The 25,218-nt window shown below is 40.4% G+C and overlaps 1 protein-coding gene across 1 annotated transcript in view; it reads left to right on the top strand.

Annotated features, from left to right (window-relative positions):
* Positions 1-5,999: 5,999 nt before the first annotated feature.
* LOC139735765 (uncharacterized) overlaps positions 6,000-25,218 on the top strand; it is a 38,051-nt gene continuing 18,832 nt past the window's right edge. The window contains exons 1-5 of the mRNA XM_071646517.1: positions 6,000-6,198; positions 6,492-6,687; positions 12,102-12,310; positions 17,698-17,860; positions 24,600-24,760. Of these exons, the coding sequence (XP_071502618.1) occupies positions 6,000-6,198; positions 6,492-6,687; positions 12,102-12,310; positions 17,698-17,860; positions 24,600-24,760 (928 nt within the window). The remainder of the gene's footprint in view (positions 6,199-6,491; positions 6,688-12,101; positions 12,311-17,697; positions 17,861-24,599; positions 24,761-25,218) is intronic.

The following is a 25,218-nucleotide window of genomic DNA, read 5'->3' as shown; positions in this document are numbered from 1 at the left end:
CTGCCCAGTTGGAAGAGGCGCTGGTTTGAGTGAATTTCCTGTACCACTTGTTTCTCCCACGTCTTCGTTGCAGTTTGAAGTCGGGATATGGGGCACTTCCCCGACGTTTGAGATCAGGGAGTAATTTTCGTCCAGCAGTGGCGTATCCCGTGGCGGGAAGGTACATGATCACGAACTTTCTTAGATTGTTCCTTTACCCACTGGGTATGCAGCCCATCCATCTGTAATTATGTGAATGCCTGGCAAGCACCAGTCCTGTATAATGGGTTTGAGTGTTTCCCTGTCCCGGCTTTCCATTTCTCTCTGAACGCATCTCCCCGATCCTCTTTCGAATCGTCATGGAGATAGACGCCGTGATCCAATGTGTGGAGCTGATTGTATGCAGCCCATCCATCTGTAATTATATGGGTGCCTGACAGGCACTACTCCTGTATGATGGGTTCTAGTGTTTCCCTGTCCCGGCTTTCCATTTCTCTCAGAACGCATCTCTCCGATCCTCTTACGAATCGACGTGGAAGTGGACGCTGTAATCCAATGTATGGAGCTGATTGTATGCAGCCCACCCATCCGTAATTATGTGAATGCCTGGCAGGCACCACTCCTGTATGATGGGTTCGAGTGTTTCCCTGTCCCAGCTTTCCATTTCTCTCAGAACGCATCTCTCCGATCCTCTTACGAATTGACGTGGAAGTGGACGCTGTAATCCAATATATGGAGCTGATTGTATGCAGCCCATCCATCTGTAATTATGTGAATGCCTGGCAGGCACCACTCCTGTATGATGGGTTCAAGTGTTTCCCTGTCCCAGCTTTCCATTTCTCTCAGAGTGCATCTCCCCGATCCTCTTCACTTCCACCGGAACATGAATTCATCGAGGTAGCCTTGGAACATCTTCCTGTAGGCCTATGTGCCATATTGTCTGCCAAGCTTTCGCTTTACGTGCATCCAAAGTCCCTCGATTCCATTGGTATGGATATTCCGATGCACAGGGTCCACAAACTGATGTTGGTGAATGACGACGTCGTGGAGATAGATGCCGTGATCCAATGTGTGGAGCTGATTGTATCCATCCCATCCATCTGTAATTATGTGAGTGCCTGGCAGGCACCACTCCTGTATGATGGGTTTGATTGTTTCCCTGTCCCGGCTTTCCATTTCTCTCAGAACACATATCCCTGATCCTCTTTCGAATCGTCATGGAGATAGATGCCGTGATCCAATGTGTGGAGCTGATTGTATCCATCCCATCCATCTGTAATTATGTAATTTTTTGTGCTATTAAGTGAGACTTTAGGATACTAGCTACCATATTATAATTCTTGAGGTTACAATGAACCAAATACGTTTAAAAGACTATCATTGCGTTTGAATGGCAAGAACTCAGCATCATGAGAGAGGAAGAGGAAGGGGGAGAGGGAGTGAGGAATTTAGGCAGGATACAGCTCCCTGATAGCACTGAGAAAATGACCGAATATGTCGTCATGATTGCTGTTCCACCGGAACATGAATTCATCCAGGTAGCCTGGCAACAGCTCCCTCTATGTGCTGTATTGTCTGCGGAGCTTTCGCTTCGCGTACATCCATAATCCCTCAATTCCATTGGTAAGGATATTTTTCGATGCATGGGGTCCACAAACTGATGTTGGTGAATGACGACGTCGTGGAGATAGATGCCGTGATCCAATGTGTGGAGCTGATTGTATCCATCCCATCCATCTGTAATTATGTAATTTTTTGTGCTATTAAGTGAGACTTTAGGATACTAGCTACCATATTATAATTCTTGAGGTTACAATGAACCAAATACGTTTAAAAGACTATCATTGCGTTTGAATGGCAAGAACTCAGCATCATGAGAGAGGAAGAGGAAGGGGGAGAGGGAGTGAGGAATTTAGGCAGGATACAGCTCCCTGATAGCACTGAGAAAATGACCGAATATGTCGTCATGATTGCTGTTCCACCGGAACATGAATTCATCTAGGTAGCCTAGGAACAGCTCCCTGTATGTGCCATATAGTCTTCCAAGTTTTCTCTTCACGTGCATCCAAAGCCCTTCGATTCCATTGGTATGAATATTTTTCGATGCATGGGGTCCACAAACTGATGTTGGTGAATGACGACGTCGTGGAGATAGATGCCGTGATCCAATGTGTGGAGCTCATTGTATCCATCCCATCCATCTGTAATTATGTGGATGCCTGGCAGGCACTACTCCTGGACTATGGGTTTGAATGTCTTCCTGTCCCAGCTTTTCATTTCTCTCAGAACGCATCTCTCCAATCCTCTTTTGAATCCTCATGGAAATAGATGCCGTGATCCAAAGTGTGGAGCTGATTGTATGCAGCCCATCCATCCGTATTATGTGGATGCCTCAGCATCCTGACAGATGAAGAGTAAGGGGGAGAGGGAGAGAGGAATTTAGGCAGGATACTGCTCCCTGATAGCACTGAGGAGATGACCAAACATGTCGGCATGATTGCTGTTCCACCGAAACATGAATTCATCTAGGTAGCCTAGGAACAGCTCCCTGTGTGTGCCATATTGTCTGCGGAGCTTTCGCTTCACATGCATCCAAAGCCCCTCGATTCCATTGGTATGGATATTCCGATGCACAGGGTCCACAAATTGATGTTGGTGAATGACGATGTCATGGAGATAGATGCCGTGATCCAATGTGTGGAGCTGATTGTATCCATTCCATCCATCTGTAATTATGTGGATGCCTGGCAGGCACTACTCCAGGACTATGGGTTTGAATGTCTTCCTGTCCCAGCTTTTCATTTGTCTCGGAACACATCTCTCCAATCCTCTTTTGAATCGTTATGGAAATAGATGCCGTGATCCAAAGCATGGAGCTGATTGTATGCAGCCCATCCATCCATGTTATGTGGATGCCTCAGCATCATGAGAGAGATGGAGAGAGGAATTTAGACGGGGTACTGCTCTGTAATAGCACTGAGGAGATGACCGAACATGTCGGCATTGCTGTTCCACCAGAACATAGATTCATCCAGGTAGCCTGGAAACAGCTCCCCATACGTGCCGTATTGTCTCCGGAGCTTTCGCTTTGCGTGCATCCAAAGCCCCTCGATTCCATTGGTATGGATATTCTGATGCACAGGGTCCACAAACTGATGTTGGTGAATGACGTCGTCGTGGAGATAGATGCCGTGATCCAAAGTGTGGAGCTGATTGTATGCAGCCCATCCATCTGTGATTATGTGGATGCCTTAACATCCTGACAGATGAAGAGGAAGGGGGAGAGGGAGTGAGGAATTTAGGCAGGATACTGCTCCCTGATAGCACTGAGGAGATGACCAAACATGTCGGCATGATTGCTGTTCCACCGAAACATGAATTCATCCAGGTAGCCTAGGAACGGCTCCCTGTATGTGCCATATTGTCTACGGAGCTTTCGCTTCGCGTACATCCAAAGCCCCTCGATTCCATTGGTATGGATATTCCAATGCACAGGGTCCACAAACTGATGTTGGTGGATGACATCGTGGAGATAGATGCCGTGATCCAATGTGTGGAGCTCATTGTATCCATCCCATCCATCTGTAATTATGTGGATGCCTGGCAGGCACTACTCCTGGACTCCCCGTACGTGCTGTATTGTCTGCGGAGCTTTCGCTTTGCGTGCATCCAAAGCCCCTCGATTCCATTGGTATGGATATTCTGATGCACAGGGTCCACAAACTGATGTTGGTGAATGACGATGTCATGGAGATAGATGCTGTGATCCAATGTGTAGAGCTGATTGTATCCATCCCATCCATCTGTAATTATGTGGATGCCTGGCAGGCACTACTCCTGGACTATGGGTTTGAATGTCTTCCTGTCCCAGCTTTTCATTTCTCTCGGAACGCATCTCTCCAATCCTCTTTTGAATCGTCATGGAAATAGATGCCGTGATCCAAAGCATGGAGCTGATTGTATGCAGCCCATCCATCCATGTTATGTGGATGCCTCAGCATCATGAGAGAGATGGAGAGAGGAATTTAGACGGGGTACTGCTCTGTAATAGCACTGAGGAGATGACCGAACATGTCGGCATTGCTGTTCCACCAGAACATAGATTCATCCAGGTAGCCTGGAAACAGCTCCCCATACGTGCCGTATTGTCTCCGGAGCTTTCGCTTTGCGTGCATCCAAAGCCCCTCGATTCCATTGGTATGGATATTCTGATGCACAGGGTCCACAAACTGATGTTGGTGAATGACGTCGTCGTGGAGATAGATGCCGTGATCCAAAGTGTGGAGCTGATTGTATGCAGCCCATCCATCTGTGATTATGTGGATGCCTTAACATCCTGACAGATGAAGAGGAAGGGGGAGAGGGAGTGAGGAATTTAGGCAGGATACTGCTCCCTGATAGCACTGAGGAGATGACCAAACATGTCGGCATGATTGCTGTTCCACCGAAACATGAATTCATCCAGGTAGCCTAGGAACGGCTCCCTGTATGTGCCATATTGTCTACGGAGCTTTCGCTTCGCGTACATCCAAAGCCCCTCGATTCCATTGGTATGGATATTCCAATGCACAGGGTCCACAAACTGATGTTGGTGGATGACATCGTGGAGATAGATGCCGTGATCCAATGTGTGGAGCTCATTGTATCCATCCCATCCATCTGTAATTATGTGGATGCCTGGCAGGCACTACTCCTGGACTCCCCGTACGTGCTGTATTGTCTGCGGAGCTTTCGCTTTGCGTGCATCCAAAGCCCCTCGATTCCATTGGTATGGATATTCTGATGCACAGGGTCCACAAACTGATGTTGGTGAATGACGATGTCATGGAGATAGATGCTGTGATCCAATGTGTAGAGCTGATTGTATCCATCCCATCCATCTGTAATTATGTGGATGCCTGGCAGGCACTACTCCTGGACTATGGGTTTGAATGTCTTCCTGTCCCAGCTTTTCATTTCTCTCGGAACGCATCTCTCCAATCCTCTTTTGAATCGTCATGGAAATAGATGCCGTGATCCAAAGCATGGAGCTGATTGTATGCAGCCCGTCCATCCATATTATGTGGATGCCTCAGCATCATGAGAGAGGAAGAGGAAGAGGAAGGGGGAGATGGAGAGACGAAGTACTGCTCTCTAATAGCACAGAGGAGATGACCGAACATGTCGGCATTGCTGTTCCACCAGAACATGAATTCATCCAGGTAGCCTGGCAACAGCTCCCTGTATGTGCTGTATTGTCTGCGGAGCTTTCGCTTCACATGCATCCAAAGCCCCTCGATTCCATTGGTATGGATATTCCGATACACAGGTCCACAAACTGATGTTGGTGAGTGACGACGTCGTGAAGATAGACGCCGTGATTCAATGTGTGGAGCTGATTGGATCCAGCCCATCCATTCGTAATTATGTGAATGCCTGCCAGGCACCACTCCTGTATGATGGGTTCGTGTGTTTCCCTGTCCCAGCTTTCCATTTCTCCCAGAATGCATCTCCCCGATCCTCTCTGGAATCGTCATGGAGATAGACGCCGTGATCCAATGTGTGGAGCTGATTGTATGCAGCCCATCCATCTGTAATTATGTGGGAGCCTGACAGGCACTACTCCTGTATGATGGGTTCTAGTGTTTCCCTGTCCTGGCTTTCAATTTCTCTCAGAACGCATCTCCCCAATCCTCTCCTCTTCCACCGGAACATGAATTCATCCAGGTAGCCTTGGAACATCTCCCTGTATGTGCCGTATTGTCTGCCAAGCTTTCGCGTCACGTGCATCCAAAGCCCTTCGATTCCATTGGTATGGATATTCCAAAGCATGGGGTCCACAAACTGATGTTGGTGGATGACGACGTCGTGAAGATAGATGCCGTGATCCAATGTGTGGAGCTGATTAGATCCTGCCCATTTCTCTCAGAACGCATCCCCCCAATCCTCTCCTCTTCCTACGGAACATGAATTCGTCAAGGTAGCCTTGGAACATCTCCCTGTATGTGCCGTATTGTCTGCGGAGCTTTTGCTTCACGTGCATGGATATTCCGGTGCATGGGGTCCACAAACTGATGTTGGTGGATGACAACCTCGTGGAGATAGACACCGTGATCCAATGTGTGGAACTAATCAGATTCCACCAGAACATAGATTCATCTAGGTATCCTGGGAACAGCTCCCTGTATGTGTCTGCGGAGCTTTCGCTTCACGTGCCTCCAAAGCCCTTCAATTCCATTGGTATGGATATTCCCATGCACGGGGTTCACAAACTGATGTTGGTGGATGACAATGTCGTCTAGATAGACGCTGTGATCCAATGTGTTGAGCTGATTAGATCCTACCCATCCATCCGTAATTATGTGAATGCCTGCCAGGCACCACTCCTGTATGATGGGTTTGAGTGTTTCCCTGTCCCGGCTTTCCATTTCTCTCAGAACGCATCTCCCCGATCCTCTCCTCTTCCACCGGAACATGAATTCATCTAGGTAGCCTTGGAACATCTCCCTGTATGTGCCGTATTGTCTGCCAAGCTTTCGCTTCCATGCATCCAAAGCCCTTCGATTCCATTGGTATGGATATTCCGATGCACGGGGTCCACAAACTGATGTTGGTGGATGACGACGTCATGGAGATAGACACCATGATCCAATGTGTGGAGGTGATTGGATCCAGCCCATCCATCCGTAATTATGTGAGTGCCTGGCAGGCACCACTCCTGTATGATGGGTTTGAGTGTTTCCCTGTCCCGGCTTTCCATTTCTCTCAGAACACATGAACATGTCCTCCGACAGAACAGAAGGCAGAAGTCCAAAAAAAAAAAATATTCCGGGGGAAAACTTATTCACCATCATCAGTTAGCAGTTCGGTTAGGAGAGACGACGCCTGATGTATTTTTCTCTTTTGCTTCCCAAGCAATGAAGCCAGGTGGTTGCCTCCCAAGGTGAAGCTAGCTTGAATATGTTCCGTGTAAGTTCTTGCATCATCCCTTCTTCCCTCAACGAGCTCTGTCAAGGAAGTGACGGCATTCTCCACAGCTTTCACTTCTGCCCTAAGTCCGGCTATTTCCGCAGAGAGAAGGGCATCCAAGGTCGAGATGGCCTCCAAAAGTTTGTCCTCCGTGTCAGAGTCAGGGCCCCTTTTCGACAACGTGGCCTTCCGTTTGGGCAGCTTCTGCCCAATTGGAAGAGGCGCTGGTTTGAATGAATTTCCTGCACCACTCGTTTCTCCTGCATCTTCTTACAGTTTGAAGTCAGGATATGGGCCACTTCCCCGACGTTTGAGATCGGGGAGTGATTTTTGTCCAGCAATGGCGTATCCCGTGGCGGGAACTGAACCATGGAAAGTACATCTCCGATTCCGTTGAAAGCGGTAGACATAGTGTTCAATATAGAAGTAATATGAATACACTTAACAATAATCCAGTCAATCACTAATCACTTGGATAATCCAGGCAGGCAATGCCAAGTTACAGACTGTAGTTGAAAGAGAGAATGTGGAAATAGAGTTGGGAAAGGGAAAGCACACAGTATGAAAAAATCTCCACAAAATTGGACAGGTCTCTCTTTAGTGAAAATCGAAGCAGGAATGACAAACAAGAGACCAGCACAACATCTCACGGGACATCTTAGGCGGAAACCACAAGTTTATGATGGAAAAGGTTATCTATGCTAATTTAGTACCCAAGCCTGTTAGGCACCGTCAGTTTTCTTGAAGAACGGCGAGGGGAGAAGGTGTCCTTCTGGCTAGTCTGAGTACCAGTAGTGCGAGCATTAGAGAAAGATACATGATCATGAACCTCCTTAGATTGTTCCTTTACCCATTGGGGAATGTCATCACTTTTGAAAGGTTTCAAACGATCATGATGAAGGATTTTAAGCTTTCCCTTTTGTTGCGCTTTAATTTCAAACACTAAGTCACTCAGTTTTCAATGGATTTCAGTTGAGATAAGACCGCGTCTATACCCGAGTGCCCGGCAGGCACCACTCCTTGACTATGGGTTTGAGTGTTTCCCTGTCCCGGCTTTCCACTTCTCTGAGAACGCATCTGTTGGATCCTCTTTCTTTGGCACCCAGAACCCAGTGCCCCTCCCGCCACTCACCCCGGTGTTACTTCCTGTGGAAGTGCTTGGACTTGTCGATTTTGACAATGGATTTGAGTTGAGATAAGACCACGCCTATACCCGAGTGCCTGGCAGGCACCACTCCTGGACTATTGGTTTGAGAGTCTCCCTGTCCCGGCTTTCCATTTCTCTCAGAACGCATCTCCCCTATCCTCTTTCGAATCATCATGGAAATAGCAGACGCCATGATCCAATGTGTAGAGCTGATTGTATCCAGCCCATCCATCCATAGCATCTTGATTTCATTGGCATGGACTATAGTGGGGTGGCTTAGTGAAATTATCGTGACACGGCGGACAAAAGCATGATTTTTTCACCAAAGGTATTTCATGATGTACCTTGTCAAAAAATAGGGTGCTCCAAGAAAATTGATGCTGGGAAGGAGGTCAGAGGTCAAAGGTCAATGACCTTTATTTGTGAAATAGGTTTTTTGGCTATTTCTCAGGTCAGGAATATCCAATCTGGATAAAACTTGGCAGGAAGAATATTGAGAACAAGTAACATATTTTGATTGAATTTGGAGTGAATTTTCCAAAGGTCAAAGGTCAAAGGTCAATGAACTTTTGCTAAAAATCACGTTTTTGTTTATTTCTCCAGGTAGGAAGATTCAATTTTCACAAAATTTGATATGAACGTTGTATAGAAGGTACCAAGAGTATAAACCAGGGGTCAAATATAATTGTTGATTTGTGCGTTGCCATGGCAACCCAAAACTAGGGCTTTTAATTGAAGTTAGTTACAGGAGGCTATTTTCCAGTTTGGAAGAGATTCCATTTGAATAGGTACAACTGATCGACGGGATGTATAGAGGTTTGAAATACTTTTCATTAGTGTTAAGTGGTATGTTGCCATGGCAACTACATATATAGATTTTGGTTAAACTTAAAGGAGACTTCAGAACTTATGAATTTGAAGAGATTTCCATCAGGGTTGGTATAATTGATCAACAAAAAAGTCGCCAGACAAAGATTTGTCACCTTTATAGCATGTGGGTTGAGTGAATGCAGCAACAATAGTAGAACACATCAGTGAGAGTTTGAGGAAAATTGGACAATCCGTTCTCAAGTTATGAATTTTTGAAGTTTCTGCTCATGCAGTCGAGGCTGGATGACAAAACTACTATACCTTGTAATGTCACATGTGTACAACGATATAAAGAATGAATAAAGAAAATTCAACATAAATTATTTTCGCTTACAAAAGGATACTCGACTTCTCTTTCAGAAGGTAGGGGGAATAATATTACCCTTAACATACGTCAGTAGCAAGTCAAAGAAACTATGTGAACTTTATTCAAAAAGTATGGTTTTGTGAAATTCTCATTTTATTTTCCTTAGAATGTGCGCATGTGACATCATACACTGTGGTAGTCTTTTCATCCAGCCGCGACTGTGCAGATACCTTAAAAAATCATAACTTTTGAACGGATTGTACGATTTTTTCCAAGCTTTCTGTGATGTGTCCTACTAATCTTGTTGTATTCACTGAATCCACGTGTGCATGAAGGTGGACTTGTCCTTTAAGGACAGATTCTGAAAGAGCAGACTGTAAGCTTTAAAATGATGTATAACACAATTCAAAGGGATTCCCCTAACCTATCTAAATAATAATACCGGTACTGGAAAGAAAGCACACACTCTGGATAAGTATGAACTGAGAAAAGAGGCTGCATTGTCTATTTTAGCGTTTAATCTTTACCAAGCTGTCTCATGTCATTATGTTCATCTTTTCTTCCCCCCTCCAATTTTCATTTGAGTTTGTCATTATTAATTTTTGATGATAAGAACGATGCCACAAGGCATTGTTTCTTAAAAAAATGCTTCAACTGCTCCTTCAGGTCAAAAAATCTACATCAATATATATAATTTTCCTGATCTCCTCAACATTTTCCAAAAATAAAGCATACACCTTTTATGCATTGAGTCCTCCTTTTTGTGGATAATTAAAGGCAAAAACCCAAAATTAGTGCTTGAAAATTATTCTTAAGTGTGAGTTACCGATAGAAAGGACCTCTGTAAAAAAATGAATCTGTATAATCAATGTTAAGTATTGTTAACAACACAAAATGTGAACAATATTTCTATGATAACATGTTTCCAGACTAAACCGTCCGCATTTATGCTTTAATGAGAAAAATACTGATATCTCTTTATATGTTTGCTTTGATTGCAAAAACTCTATGGTAGGATGTCTTGTGATACAACAGGGGGGCATTTCATGAAGCAGTTTGGTCGGATATTTTTCTGACAAACTGTTACAAACTACAGAAATTCTTGCATCTGATTGGCAGAGAGCAAATTGGTCCGACAACTTGTCGGACAAAATGCTTCATGAAATGCCCCCAGACCTACACATATTATGCATAAAATGTGATATCCTGAACATTTTTTTCAAGTCACTCTCCCAAAAGTGTATAATATATAGGACCTTTAAGTTTTTCTTGTGTTTGTTCCTGGCAGATTACTATTACACAAATGCTCCAATCCATGATGACCTAACAGAAATTAAGGAAATTAAAATGAATATACTGAAAACCAAAACTACAGATACTAATAACTTACTTCATTCTTCTCTCCCCACCCCACCCCACCCCTTCTTTTTGGTTTCTTGATATACTAGTAGATCTAGCTGACTTTGATAATTGTCATTATGTAACATCATCTTCAATTGACAAGGCGATAAAACTTAACAATCATTTCATTATGCTGCTGGATTAATGGGGTTAGTTGAACTATATTGTTTTTAATGTACTATACTTTTTCCTCCTATCAATCACATGTATTTTGGGTGGAATGTATTTTGACATAAAGCATCATAGAATCAACCGCCTTTGGGGTCGGGAATTTTGTCATATTCTAATTGTGATTTAGATTCTGCTCTATGCTGATTTTGTTTTATTTCTATCAACTTTTTAAACTTCCCCATAGACTTTGTTCACCAGCCAAATACATCCCACCCTCTTTGAATAATGTGAACCAATCAAACATTGCTTTTACTTTTTAATAACATGTCTATACATAGCTATCAGACCAAAAATATTCAAACCGCTTTAAGTCTTTATGAGTGAAATTACAAATATCAATATATTTTTAAAAATATTCAAATTGTCTAAATTCAACTTCATCTATGAAAACAAACTTTTAACCTTTTTAAACATTTGAATAACCCCCATAAGAAATAAGAAACATATAGAGAGGGGAAGTGCGGACTATAAAAATTGCTTACGGGAACCAGGTAATCCCTGCGCTAAACCTATGGAATTCACACAATCTTGGAGGAAACGGGTTAAATTTGTTAGGAAATATGTAGGGCAATACCCAAAACCTTAGGTTCTCAATGGAATATGCAGCTCTTCTACTGGTAAACTAGTAGTTCTGGGAGAAAAAATGAGCTGTGACATAGTCCTACACCTGGCTCAGTCATTGCCCAAGATTTAAAGTATCTGAGCCAGAGTCACATGTCACTCTTTGCCATTTCTCTACAGGAGGTAGACAGTACTAAAAAAATCCTTTACCAGAAATTATATCAAATTATTTAATGAAAAGGTGCTTAAGAAAACTGGAATATTCCAACACACCTCCCTCAGGTCTGCAACACAGACTAACCACCTGTTACCATAGGAAAACCAGTAAAAATGGTGTATTACTGTAAACATGCACATAATATGTCGTATTATGGGTCTGAATTTTAAGACTAGCAACCATGTACATTGCATTGCATTGTACAGAAACCTGGCGAATGCCCTGTGTATAGTCTTTGAATTCAGACATTATTGTTATGTATAAATTAAGGGCATTTTCTCATTTTTTCTGTTAGCGGATTTCTTGGAGCACCCCCTAATTTTGATCCTCATATATATACAAATGTCTGAGGAAAAAATGACACTTTTGTCCGGCGTGTCACGATTATCAGTATATTTGTCACTAAGCCACCCCACTACTATGGGTTTGAGTGTTTCCCTGTCCCGGCTTTCCACTTCTCTGAGAACGCATCTGTTGGATCCTCTTTCTTTGGCACCCAGAACCCAGTGCCCCTCCCGCCTCTCACCCCGGTGGTACTTCCTGTGGAAGTGCTCGGACTCATCGATTTTGACAATGGATTTTGATTTTAACAATGGTATTGCCCTCCTCGTCAAACCCCCCAAGCTGTCTGAAATGTTCAATCTCATTCTGGCTACAAACTTCCCGTATGAAATTGGTCTGAGCACACGTGGTGTGACGCCCCATGTTGGTGTGCTTCTGTTTGAACTCTAGGGGTACATGTTCACACCAGAGGTAGATTAGGAAGATCAATTAATTTAGGGGCACGTAACTCTCCTATCCACAATAAAACTGCATGCGTTGCACACCAGTATCTCAGCTTAAATCCTGTTTCGTTACAATATTTTGTGATTATGGGCTAGTATGACAATTTTTACAGGTGGCTGGATTCACAATCAAGAGGCAAATTGACAAATTTAGAAAAAAGTTTGTTATATTTTTTTTTTCCAAGAGATTAGTTAGGATTCACAGGATAAACACACCATGAAATATACCGTGTATACAGTATAGACAAACAACAGTACTCTTTATGTGATGCTCTCTTTAACTGGAACCAATGAAGCGACTGCATAATCAATGTCTTGTCAACAACAACAGTGATCTACTGTATACGCCATATATTTTGTGAGTCTAAATTTTTGCGAATCGAGAATTCCCGACGATTTCGCGAGTGGTTAAATTCGCGATTGTGGAGTCCTGTACTGAACGGAGAAATGTACATTTGTACGTCACATCCACATCGGGATCAGAGTCAATATCTTCACGTGTCTTTAATTTTGCAAATAGCACCTGACTGGCGAAATTCACAAAAATAAAAACCTTGCGAAATATTTGGCGTAAACAGTAAGTTAAAATCAATCTAATCAACCTGATCCTGGAAAGTTTGAAATCTCACTCTGTGCAGACATGTTTGCATAGATCTCCATGAAAGATATTACTGACTGGAATTGCATTATTGTCAATCTGATCGGACATCTTTTTGAATCTCTCAAACAGTTATCTCGACCTTACAGAGCATGTGTTGTGTGCAAACACAAGTCAAATATGATGTTCAAATTAGTACACATATATAATGTGAATAAGTTTACTTCTCCTGTTTGGCAGAGAAGTGAGATTGTATTGTTTCATAGTCTACCTCATGCCTCTAATCTGATGTGTGTGTGTGCTACCCCTTTAGGGGCCCATATTTGTATCAAATGACTTGAATCTTTTTTATGATTGTTGTATTTGTGTCTATGATGTATTATAATGAGAAATCATGTTGACCAAAATCAAAGTGAAGTTTTTTTTTTTGTTTGTTGTTGTGTTTTTTAATACACTTTTGCAATGTAGTTGACAAGTTTCTTGATTCAGTGTAACCAGCTTCTGTAAAACATGATATGTTCGCGGCATGAAATTTTAGCGAATTGGAGCTGACGACCTTTTGTGTGGCATGAAATTTAGGCAAATTGCCACAGGCGTTCAATGCATATAGTGTTGACAAGATCTTTAGTGTGCATTTTAATTTTGTGAATCATTGCATATGATTTTGCAGATGAGAGTAATTTTGTAAAAAAAAATAAAACATTACAATAAAACATATTTGCATATTATTTATGCATGAGTTACATCAAATGCAAAATTTGTCGAAAAGTCCATAACAAGATTTATTCCATGCTAACATTAAACCAGCACACCTCTCTATTAAACAAAGACTGTTGTTTGAAATACATTCAGTATGATTGTGTGTCAAAAAAGCGGATGAACTACATGTATTTTTGTATGCAGAACCGCAATTATTTATATATTCATTTATCATATTATGATAACCTGTAAATCAAAATTAGATATTATATTTGTGCAGTAGTGATTAAATTCAAAACCCTGCAGTGAAAAACCAGCAGCAACAACAAAAACTAGTATAAAATGTATTGTAATAGAAGAGAACTCCAGAAATTTGCATGTTTCATAATGTTATTACCAACTGTTTATTTGAAGAACACACACATTTTTAGGGCACCTTGCCCTATGTCTTCAAATGATTGTTGGTATTGACAGCATGATATGTGCCCTTTTGTGGAGTTCCGTTGTAATATTGAAAATATTATTTGACCAACACTTGGACTAATGTACTATTTAACATATATGTATACATGCATATATAAAATTGTATTTCATGTGAAAGCTACTGCGTAGTTTGGGTCCATTTTTACACAATGCTGTGTGTTTTCTGTTTGTATTTTGTTAATGTTTGGTACCATAATTTTTATATACCAGTATGTTCATGTTAAAGTGCATTCCATGCTCTTTTCTTCTTTTCAGAGAAAAGACATGAGATGAATAGTAAGATAAAGTGAAATGAAATGAAAAGAACTACAGAAAGCATGATTGTATCTGCCTCAGTATTGTGGACACCATCACAATTCTCAGGCAGAACACAACATTCCATATACTGTCATGTATGTGTAGATCAATATACATATGTATATGCAGATGACTATAATAGCAAAGATACATCATTTAATGTGTCTGTAAGTACATAGAATAATCATTGTACAGTTATTTTTTTACATCTTGTTTTGATATTCTGATTTATAAATAAAATGAAAGCAAAGAAATATATGAACACTGTTTATGTGATTATTTTGTGAGTGTGTATTGTTTTGTGTATTTTCCTTATGGAAAGGGAAGAATTAACTTGTGACTTAGTGCTTGATAACCACATGCACACATTTTCGCTGACTGCTAATTAAACTATACACTGTAGCTGACTGCATGCCACAACCCGGGTTGCCAGATCGCCACTGTAGTCTTCAAGGCCAAACTCAGTCTACTTTACAGCCAACTTCAGCCATTTTTTTTTAATTCTCAGGACTCAATTTTATCCATCTAAAGATAGAACTGGAAGACCTCCCAACCATACTGAATTTGGAGGAGAGAATCTGAATTTTGACCATTCCCAGCTTTTGTTTCAACAGGAATTTCCTGTTATTGTGGATAATTTTACTGCACACTCCTATGGGAACTGCTATTTCTTCCCTACTTTTGAGCTAAATCGTCCCTATTTTCCAGTCAGAAAGGTTGGGAGGTCTGGAACTGGGTACGATAACTTTACGCCAGTTACAATCACTTCATGGATATGTGGTGTTTTTGAAAAAAAGAAAAATCATGTTTGTGCCTCAATTCAATATCAAAATAATTTGTTAGACTTGGCAATCTTAGTCACAATATGCAGTATTTGGAACCTTTTATCATATACTTGCCAATTATTACATAATTATGGCTTGTAATTATTTCAGTGTTTTATATAATCATTTAATCTTTTAGTGTTTGTTCCTTCTTACTGCTGAGTCACACTGTGCGATTATTGAAGCACTTTATCATTCCTGCCAATTTACACATATTTATTATGGTTTATTGTACAGATACTATTTGAATATGTAGTGAAATTATTTTATCTCATATAATTTCCTTTATATTTTCAGATCAACCATAAAATGATGCATGAAATTTTATGATTTTGGTGGCCCGAATAAGACAATAAAAAAAAAAGAGTAAATAATGCCATGAGCTCTGTGTGTGTGTGTGTGTGTGTATATATATATATGTGTGTATATTGTATATATATATATATATATATATATATATATATATGTGTGTGTGTGTGTATATATATATATATATATATATATATATATATATATGTATATATTTATATCTTGAAACAAGGAAGGAATTTCGCTATTTATTATTACAATAGTTTCTGGTCAGTTTTTCCTTCCTTGTTTCAAAATATATTACAAAAAGCTGTCAGGTTAATGTGTGTGTGTGTGTGGCACACATACACACACTATAGCTTCTGGCCACACGAGCAAAGAGAGTTAAGGGTTTGGGACGAACACCGATCTAGGGCTTTCAATAGCTCAGTCGGTAGAGCACCGGTCTAGTAATCCGGAGATCCCGATGAAAACCCATTTTCTTTGCTCAAAATTTCGCTATATATATATATTTATATATATATATATATGTATTTGTATATACATATATATATATATATATATATATATATTTATATATTACATATATATGTTGATAAGGTAGTCCACGTGTTGGCAAGATAAAAAGATAAGTAACAAAGCTGCAACAAAGTTCATGCTGTATTCACCAACGGTTTATTTCTTTCTGAAATAAACCGTTGGTGAATACAGCATGAACTTTGTTGCCGCTTTGTTACTTATCTTTATATACATATATATATATATATATATATATATATATATATATATATATATAATACATATACATATTCATTTATATAATTATGTATATATGCTTGTGTGTGTGAACTTACAGCCAGACAAATAGGGTATTCCTTTGAAATAAAGATTTAAACCACAAGCTATAGAAGCATATATTCCTCATGATCACCACCATCAGATCAATAAGTGCAAAATTTGAATGCAAAAACAGAAAAACACCATTTTCAGTTTTTTTTTCAGTATGGTCATATGAACATTAAAGATAAAGATCAAATGTTTTTAGTGATACTTCTTTTGTTACAAATAAAAAAAAATTTAGAATATATCAAAGTTATCACACATATTTCCATTATTTTCTCTTTTCAGCATGCTTCAATTTCATGTATCTCAAAGTTGATAAAAATGAATATATTAGTTTTTACAGTGACTGGGTGTACTACAATTATCACCAACCCCTAGGCCTGCTACATACCCACAAACCACTATATACTATTAAATCCTACTCCTCACTTATCACATGGGATTAGGGTGTGTGTGTTGGGTTTTTTTAATAAATAATAGTGCATTCACCCTACATGGGCTCTACAAGGGGCACTGCACTTTCATTACCCCCCCCCCCCCCCCTCCCGATCAAACATAGGAGCTGCAGAACTTGAGATCCCCTCCCCCATCCCTCCACACTCACACTTAGGATTTTGGCACTGAAAAAACAAACAAACAAACAAACAAATTGATTTGAGGTCTCGCTCATCCCAAACTGAGTGTTTGATACACGTGGCGGGGGGGGGGGGGGCATTACCCCTGACACTCCCCTCCCTCACTACTACAGAGAATAACCACCATCACCACCATCACCACCACCACCATCACCACCACCACCACCACCACTAACTACAACAACAACAACAACAACAACCTCACTGCAACACAAACCACCCCCTGGGACATATAATGCTCAGCTGTGTTTCAAGGGCACATTCGCTTGCGGTGATTGTAGGTATGTGAGGGAGAGCTCTCTTGACAAGGGGGAACTGAAAATATTAATTCCAGAGTACCAAGGTACAGCAACACTGAAGCACAAGCGCCCATTCCCACTAACAAGAGCGCGCAGGCAGAGGGCACTTTATACTGGTACTAATAACTGTTCTGCTGAGTGCTTGTGTGTACAAACGCAGTACAGTGCACTGCACCAGTGTGTGATGTGGAAAACAGTGTCGCCCTACTGCACCTACCCTTAGCCCTGCACCTTCGATTGATACAAACCGGACCAAGTATAACATGCATATTTGAGGGTCCTGTAAATAACTTGGCATTTGCGTAATTGCGTGTACAAATTAAGTTTGGACAATTAGTCGACTGGTGAATGGTCTCGCTATGGCGGCAGAGAGAGAACGTCTGAAAGAGTCCGAGGATCGGGTGAAGAATTGGAAGAGATGGGGACCGTATCTGTCGGAGCGCCAGTGGGGGACTGTCCGGGAGGATTACTCGCCGGATGGCTCGTGGTAAGCCGGCCTGTTCAAGGATAGCAATTTCTGCTCGTATAACTTCCGCATCTTCGATTTATAAAACATGTGTTGAAGTTAAGCATTCTCGTAGCCGCGGATCATGAGCAATGTTCTGTCTACTACCACTTTACTAGCATACAGTGGAAAATAAAATATTTGTGTGGATGCATCATAAATTTGCAATCATATGGGGCATGGCATTGCCATGTAGATCTGCTACTAACTAGATCTGTACATGTTATACATTTGCCAGATTCTTCAAAGACTTTTATTACTAACCCATGTTAGAAAGATTATCTTTCACTGCAAATCAATGAATTGCATTAAAATCATTGTTGAAAGAAGCTCGTTAAAAGTCTTGCCCATTATAACGTATATCAGTACTTAACTGCGACCAGCCCCAACACGCAGCCACAGTGTGTAACTGTGTATACGGAAGCGTCCCGGGGTTAATCAGTACTACTACTTTGTTGGCAGTCTACTGAGTCTTGTGTGAATAACTGTAAATGTAATGCAAGAAAACTGAAATGTCATTGTTTTGATTTGACGGAGACTGTGTATGGCTTCATGGAATCCCCTTCTATGGAGGAGAGCTGTAAAAAGTAAAAAAAAAAAAGATAGAAACCTGGGGAGGACAGACAGATTTTCCTGTATGTTTTGATAAGCTTAAGTCTACATTTCCTACCTAAAATCCAGAACTCTCTTTGAATTAGAGCACTAACAAGAAAAAAACCATTATTATTATTATTATTATTTTCATAGCTTGATGGCACTTCCGAATAGTCCCATGCGTACTTTTAATATCATTCTGTACGCTAACAGCTATGATCTATACGCAGGGTGCCGATGTCAAGGTACCCTGCCGAAACATGGTACCCTGCCGAAACATGGTACCCTTACCATTCATAAAATATGCTTTATCAATGGAGAACAGGTGTTCGGTTAAAATGATGAGCTTGCGCTGGAGCACGGAAAAAAAAATGTCACTTGCGTTTGTCGCCAAGAATTCCGCGCATGCAATACAAATCAACAATCTGAGCTCGGGATGTATCTGTAGTATTTTCTGCCTAGAGTGAAATGAAATTTTATAGAAGGTGAAACTGAGGAATATTTTCTAAGATGGTATTTAATCAAAAAGCAGTTGAAAAGTAGTAGGTCCAACCATACCAGTTGTATCAAATTCATTAACTGCTGGCTCTATACATTCAATTTTTACAGAGCTCTGCTATTAGTGCTAAGGGCAGGGGTCAAATCTAATGAATTTTGGTTTATAAAGAGGTGGAAAAAGGGGTGTCCATTTTGATAAATACTACATGCCAAAGTAGTATGATTTCCTGATCAATATGATAGTAATGTCACAATACTACATCTCCACTACCATCACAACCTAAATCTATGCATTATTTGTTTGTAAAATATATCTGTGAACTATGATATCAGTTGCTAAAACTTTCTATTGCAATAGTGCAATAGGTTGCAGGATTGAGTGAGTAAAACTGATTTACTTTTTTCTCTCTCTCTTTCGGAAGTGTGAAATTTTCAGTCTGTGTTTGTTTCATTGTGACAATATTCTTACATAAGTCTTAGTGTCATACCAATATAAATACATCAAATCAATTTGCGGGTCATTTTTTTGTCTTAGAGGAGCCTGTGGAGTTAGAGAGATAATTGTAAAGACCGTATATATGTGACTGCACCATGCCAGAGATTGTATTTCATGAGGCAATTCCTATCCAAATATTTTGCATTATTAGCATCCATGCATACATGGTGATGTTGACTTGGAATTGAAATTAGATAAAGAGTTAAATTTTAAGCCTTCTGTAGTGTCCCTTTCTGTGACACAAATTGTATGTTGTATGTCACAGACAACATGCAAGGCAAGGAGAACTTTGCACCTTTCAGTGTGGACATGGTAGTCATATATGTACACTATGGTTATATTGTGCATATTGAATGTATTAAATGCAATTCTGTGTAAATATCAGTTCCAATTTCAAGCAATTGGCAGCAGATTACAGACTGTAATTGAAAATGTGCATAAAAGTAAGCAGCACTGTGTTACTTGGCTGGTGAACATTTGATGAACATGATCTAAGAATAGTCGCTCCAGTATTGTCTGTAATGAGGAAAGTCAACAGGGAAGTTTGTTCAATACCAGACTACCATACGAAAAAGTACCTGTTGTGAAGTCTGTAGGACCAGGAAGCAGATTTTTCTTTGTGTAAGCTGAGATAAGGGTTTTTTCCCTTTTTGCACAATGCTGGACCACTTTTTTCATTCAGTGGTGACAATAGGCTCACCTCGTCAAATGTCCTAGAACCCTTGAGGATTTTAAGCTAAAGATTTTATGCAATGAATCTTATAGGTACCGATAATCATTGCTTTTCTCCATTTAGGGTAAAGCTTGACTAAGACCTCATTTGCATCATTCGCAGAGACTCCAACTCTCCCGTTGTCAACGGGAGATCTCCCGCCGAAAGCCTATTTTTGCAGAATCTCTCGTTCTCCCGCTGAAGATTTGATTTCTCCCTGTGTCTCCCGGTGGAAAGGATTTCGTACTTATTGTTATCGTATGTTGAAAAACTTAGCTTTAGATAGCACCAGAGAACATCTAGAACCTAGGAACTTGGCGGTTCGCACACATCAACTTGGAGTCTCCCGTTTGCTTGGGGTTTGGGGCGGGAGAATCTCCAGATCAGAAGGTGCTTGGGGTTGGAGTCTCTGCATTCGTGCATGGTTTTTGTGCACACCAGTATCCAAAGTGGTCTCAATTGCAAATTTTCTGAATAATTTGCAGCCAGGACCCATGGTTATGATCATATGATCAACTTATAAGCATCACGTAGTGTTGATGATGTGCAGTCCACGTCATCAATAGGAACTTCATGTAATTGGATGCCTCTCTATGCCGATATAGGCTGTAGCTCAGGTGGAACTTAAATGAAAGCACAAGATCATATCCCAAGATGAATGAATACTATGTATGGCAGTTTGATTCATTCCACAAACCTGGCATCCCAATGGTCTCTTTATGATAGCTAATGCCATAACACAACTGATCTCATGATCCTGTATACAATATTCAAATAGATATATTTTTAACACAAATCTTTCAAATGAGCTTGAGTCTTGTTTGTAGCTCTGGTGGTTATGTAATATTATTGATCATTCTTAAATGGAAAGTAGAAGACAAAGGAACTACAGGTTGTATATCTAGTAGCAAAAGAGAGCAGTCTAGATCACATATTTACCACATCTTTGTATGTGATACTTATAGTATTACTTTTGCAATCTTGGGATGGCATGATATGCTACAGTGAAAAATCCATGTGTTTGACTGGTTAGGATACCATTGATATATTTTTTTTTCTTGTATACTGACACTGGATGTGGTACAACAGGCGTCGAAATAGGATTTTGGAGGGGCAAGGCCATTTAGAAAAGGGCACTTTTTCCAAGAGGCCAGGGCACTTAAGTCAGTCAGAGGGGCACCAAGGCCACATTGGAAAGGGCATATTTGGTGTTTATGAAAAAAGAAAGAAGAAAAACAAACCGAGAAAAACAAACAAACACACACACACACACACACACACACACAAAGTGCAACACACAACAAAAACCTCTTCCCTACAGCTGTAACATATTCCCGATCTCCGCGTTTCTATCAGGTGAAACGACATTTTTTAAAACAGGAATAAAACAACAGTAGGTATTGATTGAAACTCGACACCCTTTCAGGCCAGCCAGGCCAGGCTGCCATGAAACTTCAAAGCACATTCCGACAGCTGGCTGGCAAAACCACAAGGCAAAGGAATTTGCGTGCCCGTGTAGATTGCTATGATTAGTCTGTGACAGACAGTTCATGACCTCCAAGAATGCGCCAGTACGCGCGGTTTCTTCTGTTGATTGGTCTCTCTCTCTCTCCACCCCTCCCCATTCCCCAGTCTGGCACACCTTGGCATTGTGGGATTTTTCTTTTTTCTTGGTGAACTTGGTGTTCACTCTTTACTACTCTATCTGAATATGCGCTGCCCAGCGAGTACATACTCGCGGCCGCTGCGCTGCGGAGGCAGTCGGGACGGTAAAAGCCGGTCGGGCGTACATGTACGTACACGTCGTCTCGTACCTCGGAAAGATACTTTGAGTTTGAATCAGATATATCGGGACGCGAGTGAACTGAAGGTATGATATTTGAGATCAGGAAAGTTGTTCAAGCTTATTAAAGAGACTTTGAGAAAGGGCATATCATACGTCATATAACTTTCATTCTAAAAGGGCACCACGGCCCCAAGAAAAAGGGCACATTTTTTTTTGGCTGTAACTTTGATAAAAAAACAAAAGACATTGCGGCCAACGAGAGGGGCACCGACGGCCATGGCCGTCGGTGGCCATCGGTTAATTCGAGGCCTGGTACAATGTAGTTACAGAAAATAAGCGAAAAATGCAATATGAACTATCAGTTTGCAATCTTGGGTGATGGGGCAGTTTTATTGCAGTTTTGACGCACATGAGTTCAGCTAGCCCAAGAAACATCATAATATATTGAACAGGACTGGAAAATGTAGTCGATATTATATTCACTGGAGGGCTTGTCAAGGGAGTACATGTGTACCATTAATGGTACATCTAAATTGATGCCTGGGTCCAGTTCACAGTGAATAGTTCTACTGATTCAGTGTTGCTGTCTTTGGGGGTTTTTTTTGTCTCTCTCACACACACACCCCACTCAATGCACACACAGATTTGCTGAGTCATTGCTTGTCTTTACATATTCATACATTGTAACAAAAAAAAGAAGACTTCTCCCCAACCCCCCAACCCCGATGTGTGTAGAGCAAGATTTTAAGATACTGTATTCCTTTTAGTGTGCAGTACTGTAACAATTCCAACATAAGCGGACTGTTATTTACATTGTAATTACAAAACTCTGTAGGCAAACACTTCTGTGCTGGTAAGCCTGTACTGTTGACCATATGGAATTATTGTCCTGTGATAAGTACCATTCCAAAAAGAAATTCATGCATTTTTTAACTTTCATATTTTGCAAATCATATCAATTTAATGAGCTGGAAATTGTCTGTCAGTCTGTACAGAGAAATGGAGCCAGACTGCAAGGCAATCTCTTCAATCAAACATGGACCCCCAGATACACCATGAGTTGAGGAATTATATCCTTAAATTACCGTTTTAAGGTATTATTTACCATTGGGAGCAGTGCTTTAAAAATGTTCGTGTTATCACACATTTAATGCATAGATCGGTCAGTTGTATCACAAAACATTCTACGATATAAATAAATTTGCAATAAAGCCTAATATATAAGGAGATACATGTATCATTATTTTTCTCAATAAACCATAACTGTAGATGGTTTATTCTAAAAACAATTCAATTATATTACTATTGTTCACATTTTGTATATTCAACTATAATTTACTTAACATTGATTACAGTGATTATCATTTGTACATTGGTTGTTTTTACAGTATCCCCAACTCACATTTTAGAACTGTTTTGAAGAACTACATATGATATGTAAAACTGGGTTTTTGTTTCATCTGCAAATAGCAAATAATGCCTTTAACAAATCAAACTTTATTCACAGAATTTGGAAATCTTATTCTGCAAAACATTTTATTTATTTATTTATAATTCATTTACTTATTTATGTATAATTTATTTATTGATTGATTTATTGATTTATTTATCTATGTATTTATGTATTTTTAAGGCTCAATGAATTTTTGAAACCCATTTTGTATCGATTTTATGTTCACATAAAGTTTTTGACCGCACCTGAATGTGAAGATATTATGTAAAGACCGTAGTAGTACGTGTGGGATCTCTCCCTAAGTCAGCTGCATTGTAACATGCAGCCATGTACACATTAGTAAGTGATATCTTATGTACCATACAGTATGTATGTCAATTTAGATATGATACCAAAGCCATGTAGATCAGTAAAGACGTACATGACCCAGCAAAATACAGCACTTTGTGTAAACCTTGAACAGTTAAATCCTCTGTATGAGTCTAATGTAGAAATGATTGTCTGAAGTGTCAATAGTCAATATTTGCATTGGAAGTTCAAGAGCACTAACCACTTGGAACAGAGAAGTCCAGACTGGACAGTAATTGTCTACCTTATTCTGCCCAAATAAGGGGTTGGACCAGTATCAAACACAGTCAACAGCCTTGGGCTATTGCACTCTAATTCAGCGATTGTGTTTTGTTATTGTTTTTTTTTAAAGAATATTGTTTTTTGCTGTTGTTGTTTGTTACCACAGGCAGGCATGTGTCTGGGTCTGTATCATTGTGGTGTAGATCATGACTTTGTGAATGTACAGCTCCCAAATCAAACATTCGCCCTGATACAAAGACAAACAGGGACTCAATTCTGTAGTTTATTTGGATGAATCTTGTCTCATTTCTCCTCTCTATCCATGAAACTAGGAAGGCAGAGGGGAGAAATAATCAATAAGTGGACAAAAAAAAAATACTTTGCACATTGTATTTATATCCAACGAACAAAAATCTGAAGCTCTTGTTTTTGAGATAAATCAAATAGCAGGTGCAGTTTTAATGTTTTCTTCTTTTTTTTTCTAGTGAGTATGACTGTTTTTCTCTTACATGTTTCTGCAAACTTCATCATTTTTAAAGCTAAAGAGAGTTTGTGTGAATACCTGTTGAGCCTGAATCTACTGCCTTCTGTTGTCCTCTTTACACACCACAGCTGGGATTACTTCCCCCATGACCACGCCCGATCCCGTGCCTACCGGTGGGGCGAGGACGGCCTCCTGGGCATCACTGACAGGGAGTGTCGACTGTGCTTTGGTCTGTCCCTGTGGAACGGGAAGGATCCCATACTCAAAGAGCGGCTGTACGGACTCACAGGTAACGATCTCTTCATGGTACATGACCTCCAACAGATGTTCTATCCGATTGTTTGGCTTTCCCACATCTGTGGGCTGAAGCCACCAAAATGAATCTCATATTTTAAACATTTTAAGCCCAAACTCCTGATTTGCACAAAATGCTAACTCTCTGTATCAATCTACAGGCCAGAAATGAAATGCAAGAAGATCGATGCTTGAAAAGGAAGGTTGAACTAGAAAAGCAATTTGAGAGTGCAGCTAAGCTGCTCCTTTCCACCCTTTTGTGACTTCAATGGCATAATATAGTCCTACATTATATATCATCTGCATTATTAGAATTCTTGACCGTCAAATTATACCCTTCGCATTTTTAATCACATTTATATCATTTTTAATCTTTCTAACAGCTATTCAAAAATGGCCCCATTTCCCAATGCTATAGAATCCTTCAAAACATTTGACAAAATTCCTTGATCT

This window comes from Diadema antillarum, unplaced genomic scaffold (assembly GCF_040938485.1).
Source record: "Diadema antillarum isolate AM-2024a unplaced genomic scaffold, OU_Dant_1.0 seq00000597_RagTag, whole genome shotgun sequence".
In the NCBI taxonomy this organism is placed as follows: Eukaryota; Metazoa; Echinodermata; class Echinoidea; order Diadematoida; family Diadematidae; genus Diadema; species Diadema antillarum.
The sequence above is the reverse complement of the archived record's forward strand: the minus strand, read 5'-3'. Positions and strand labels throughout refer to the sequence as shown.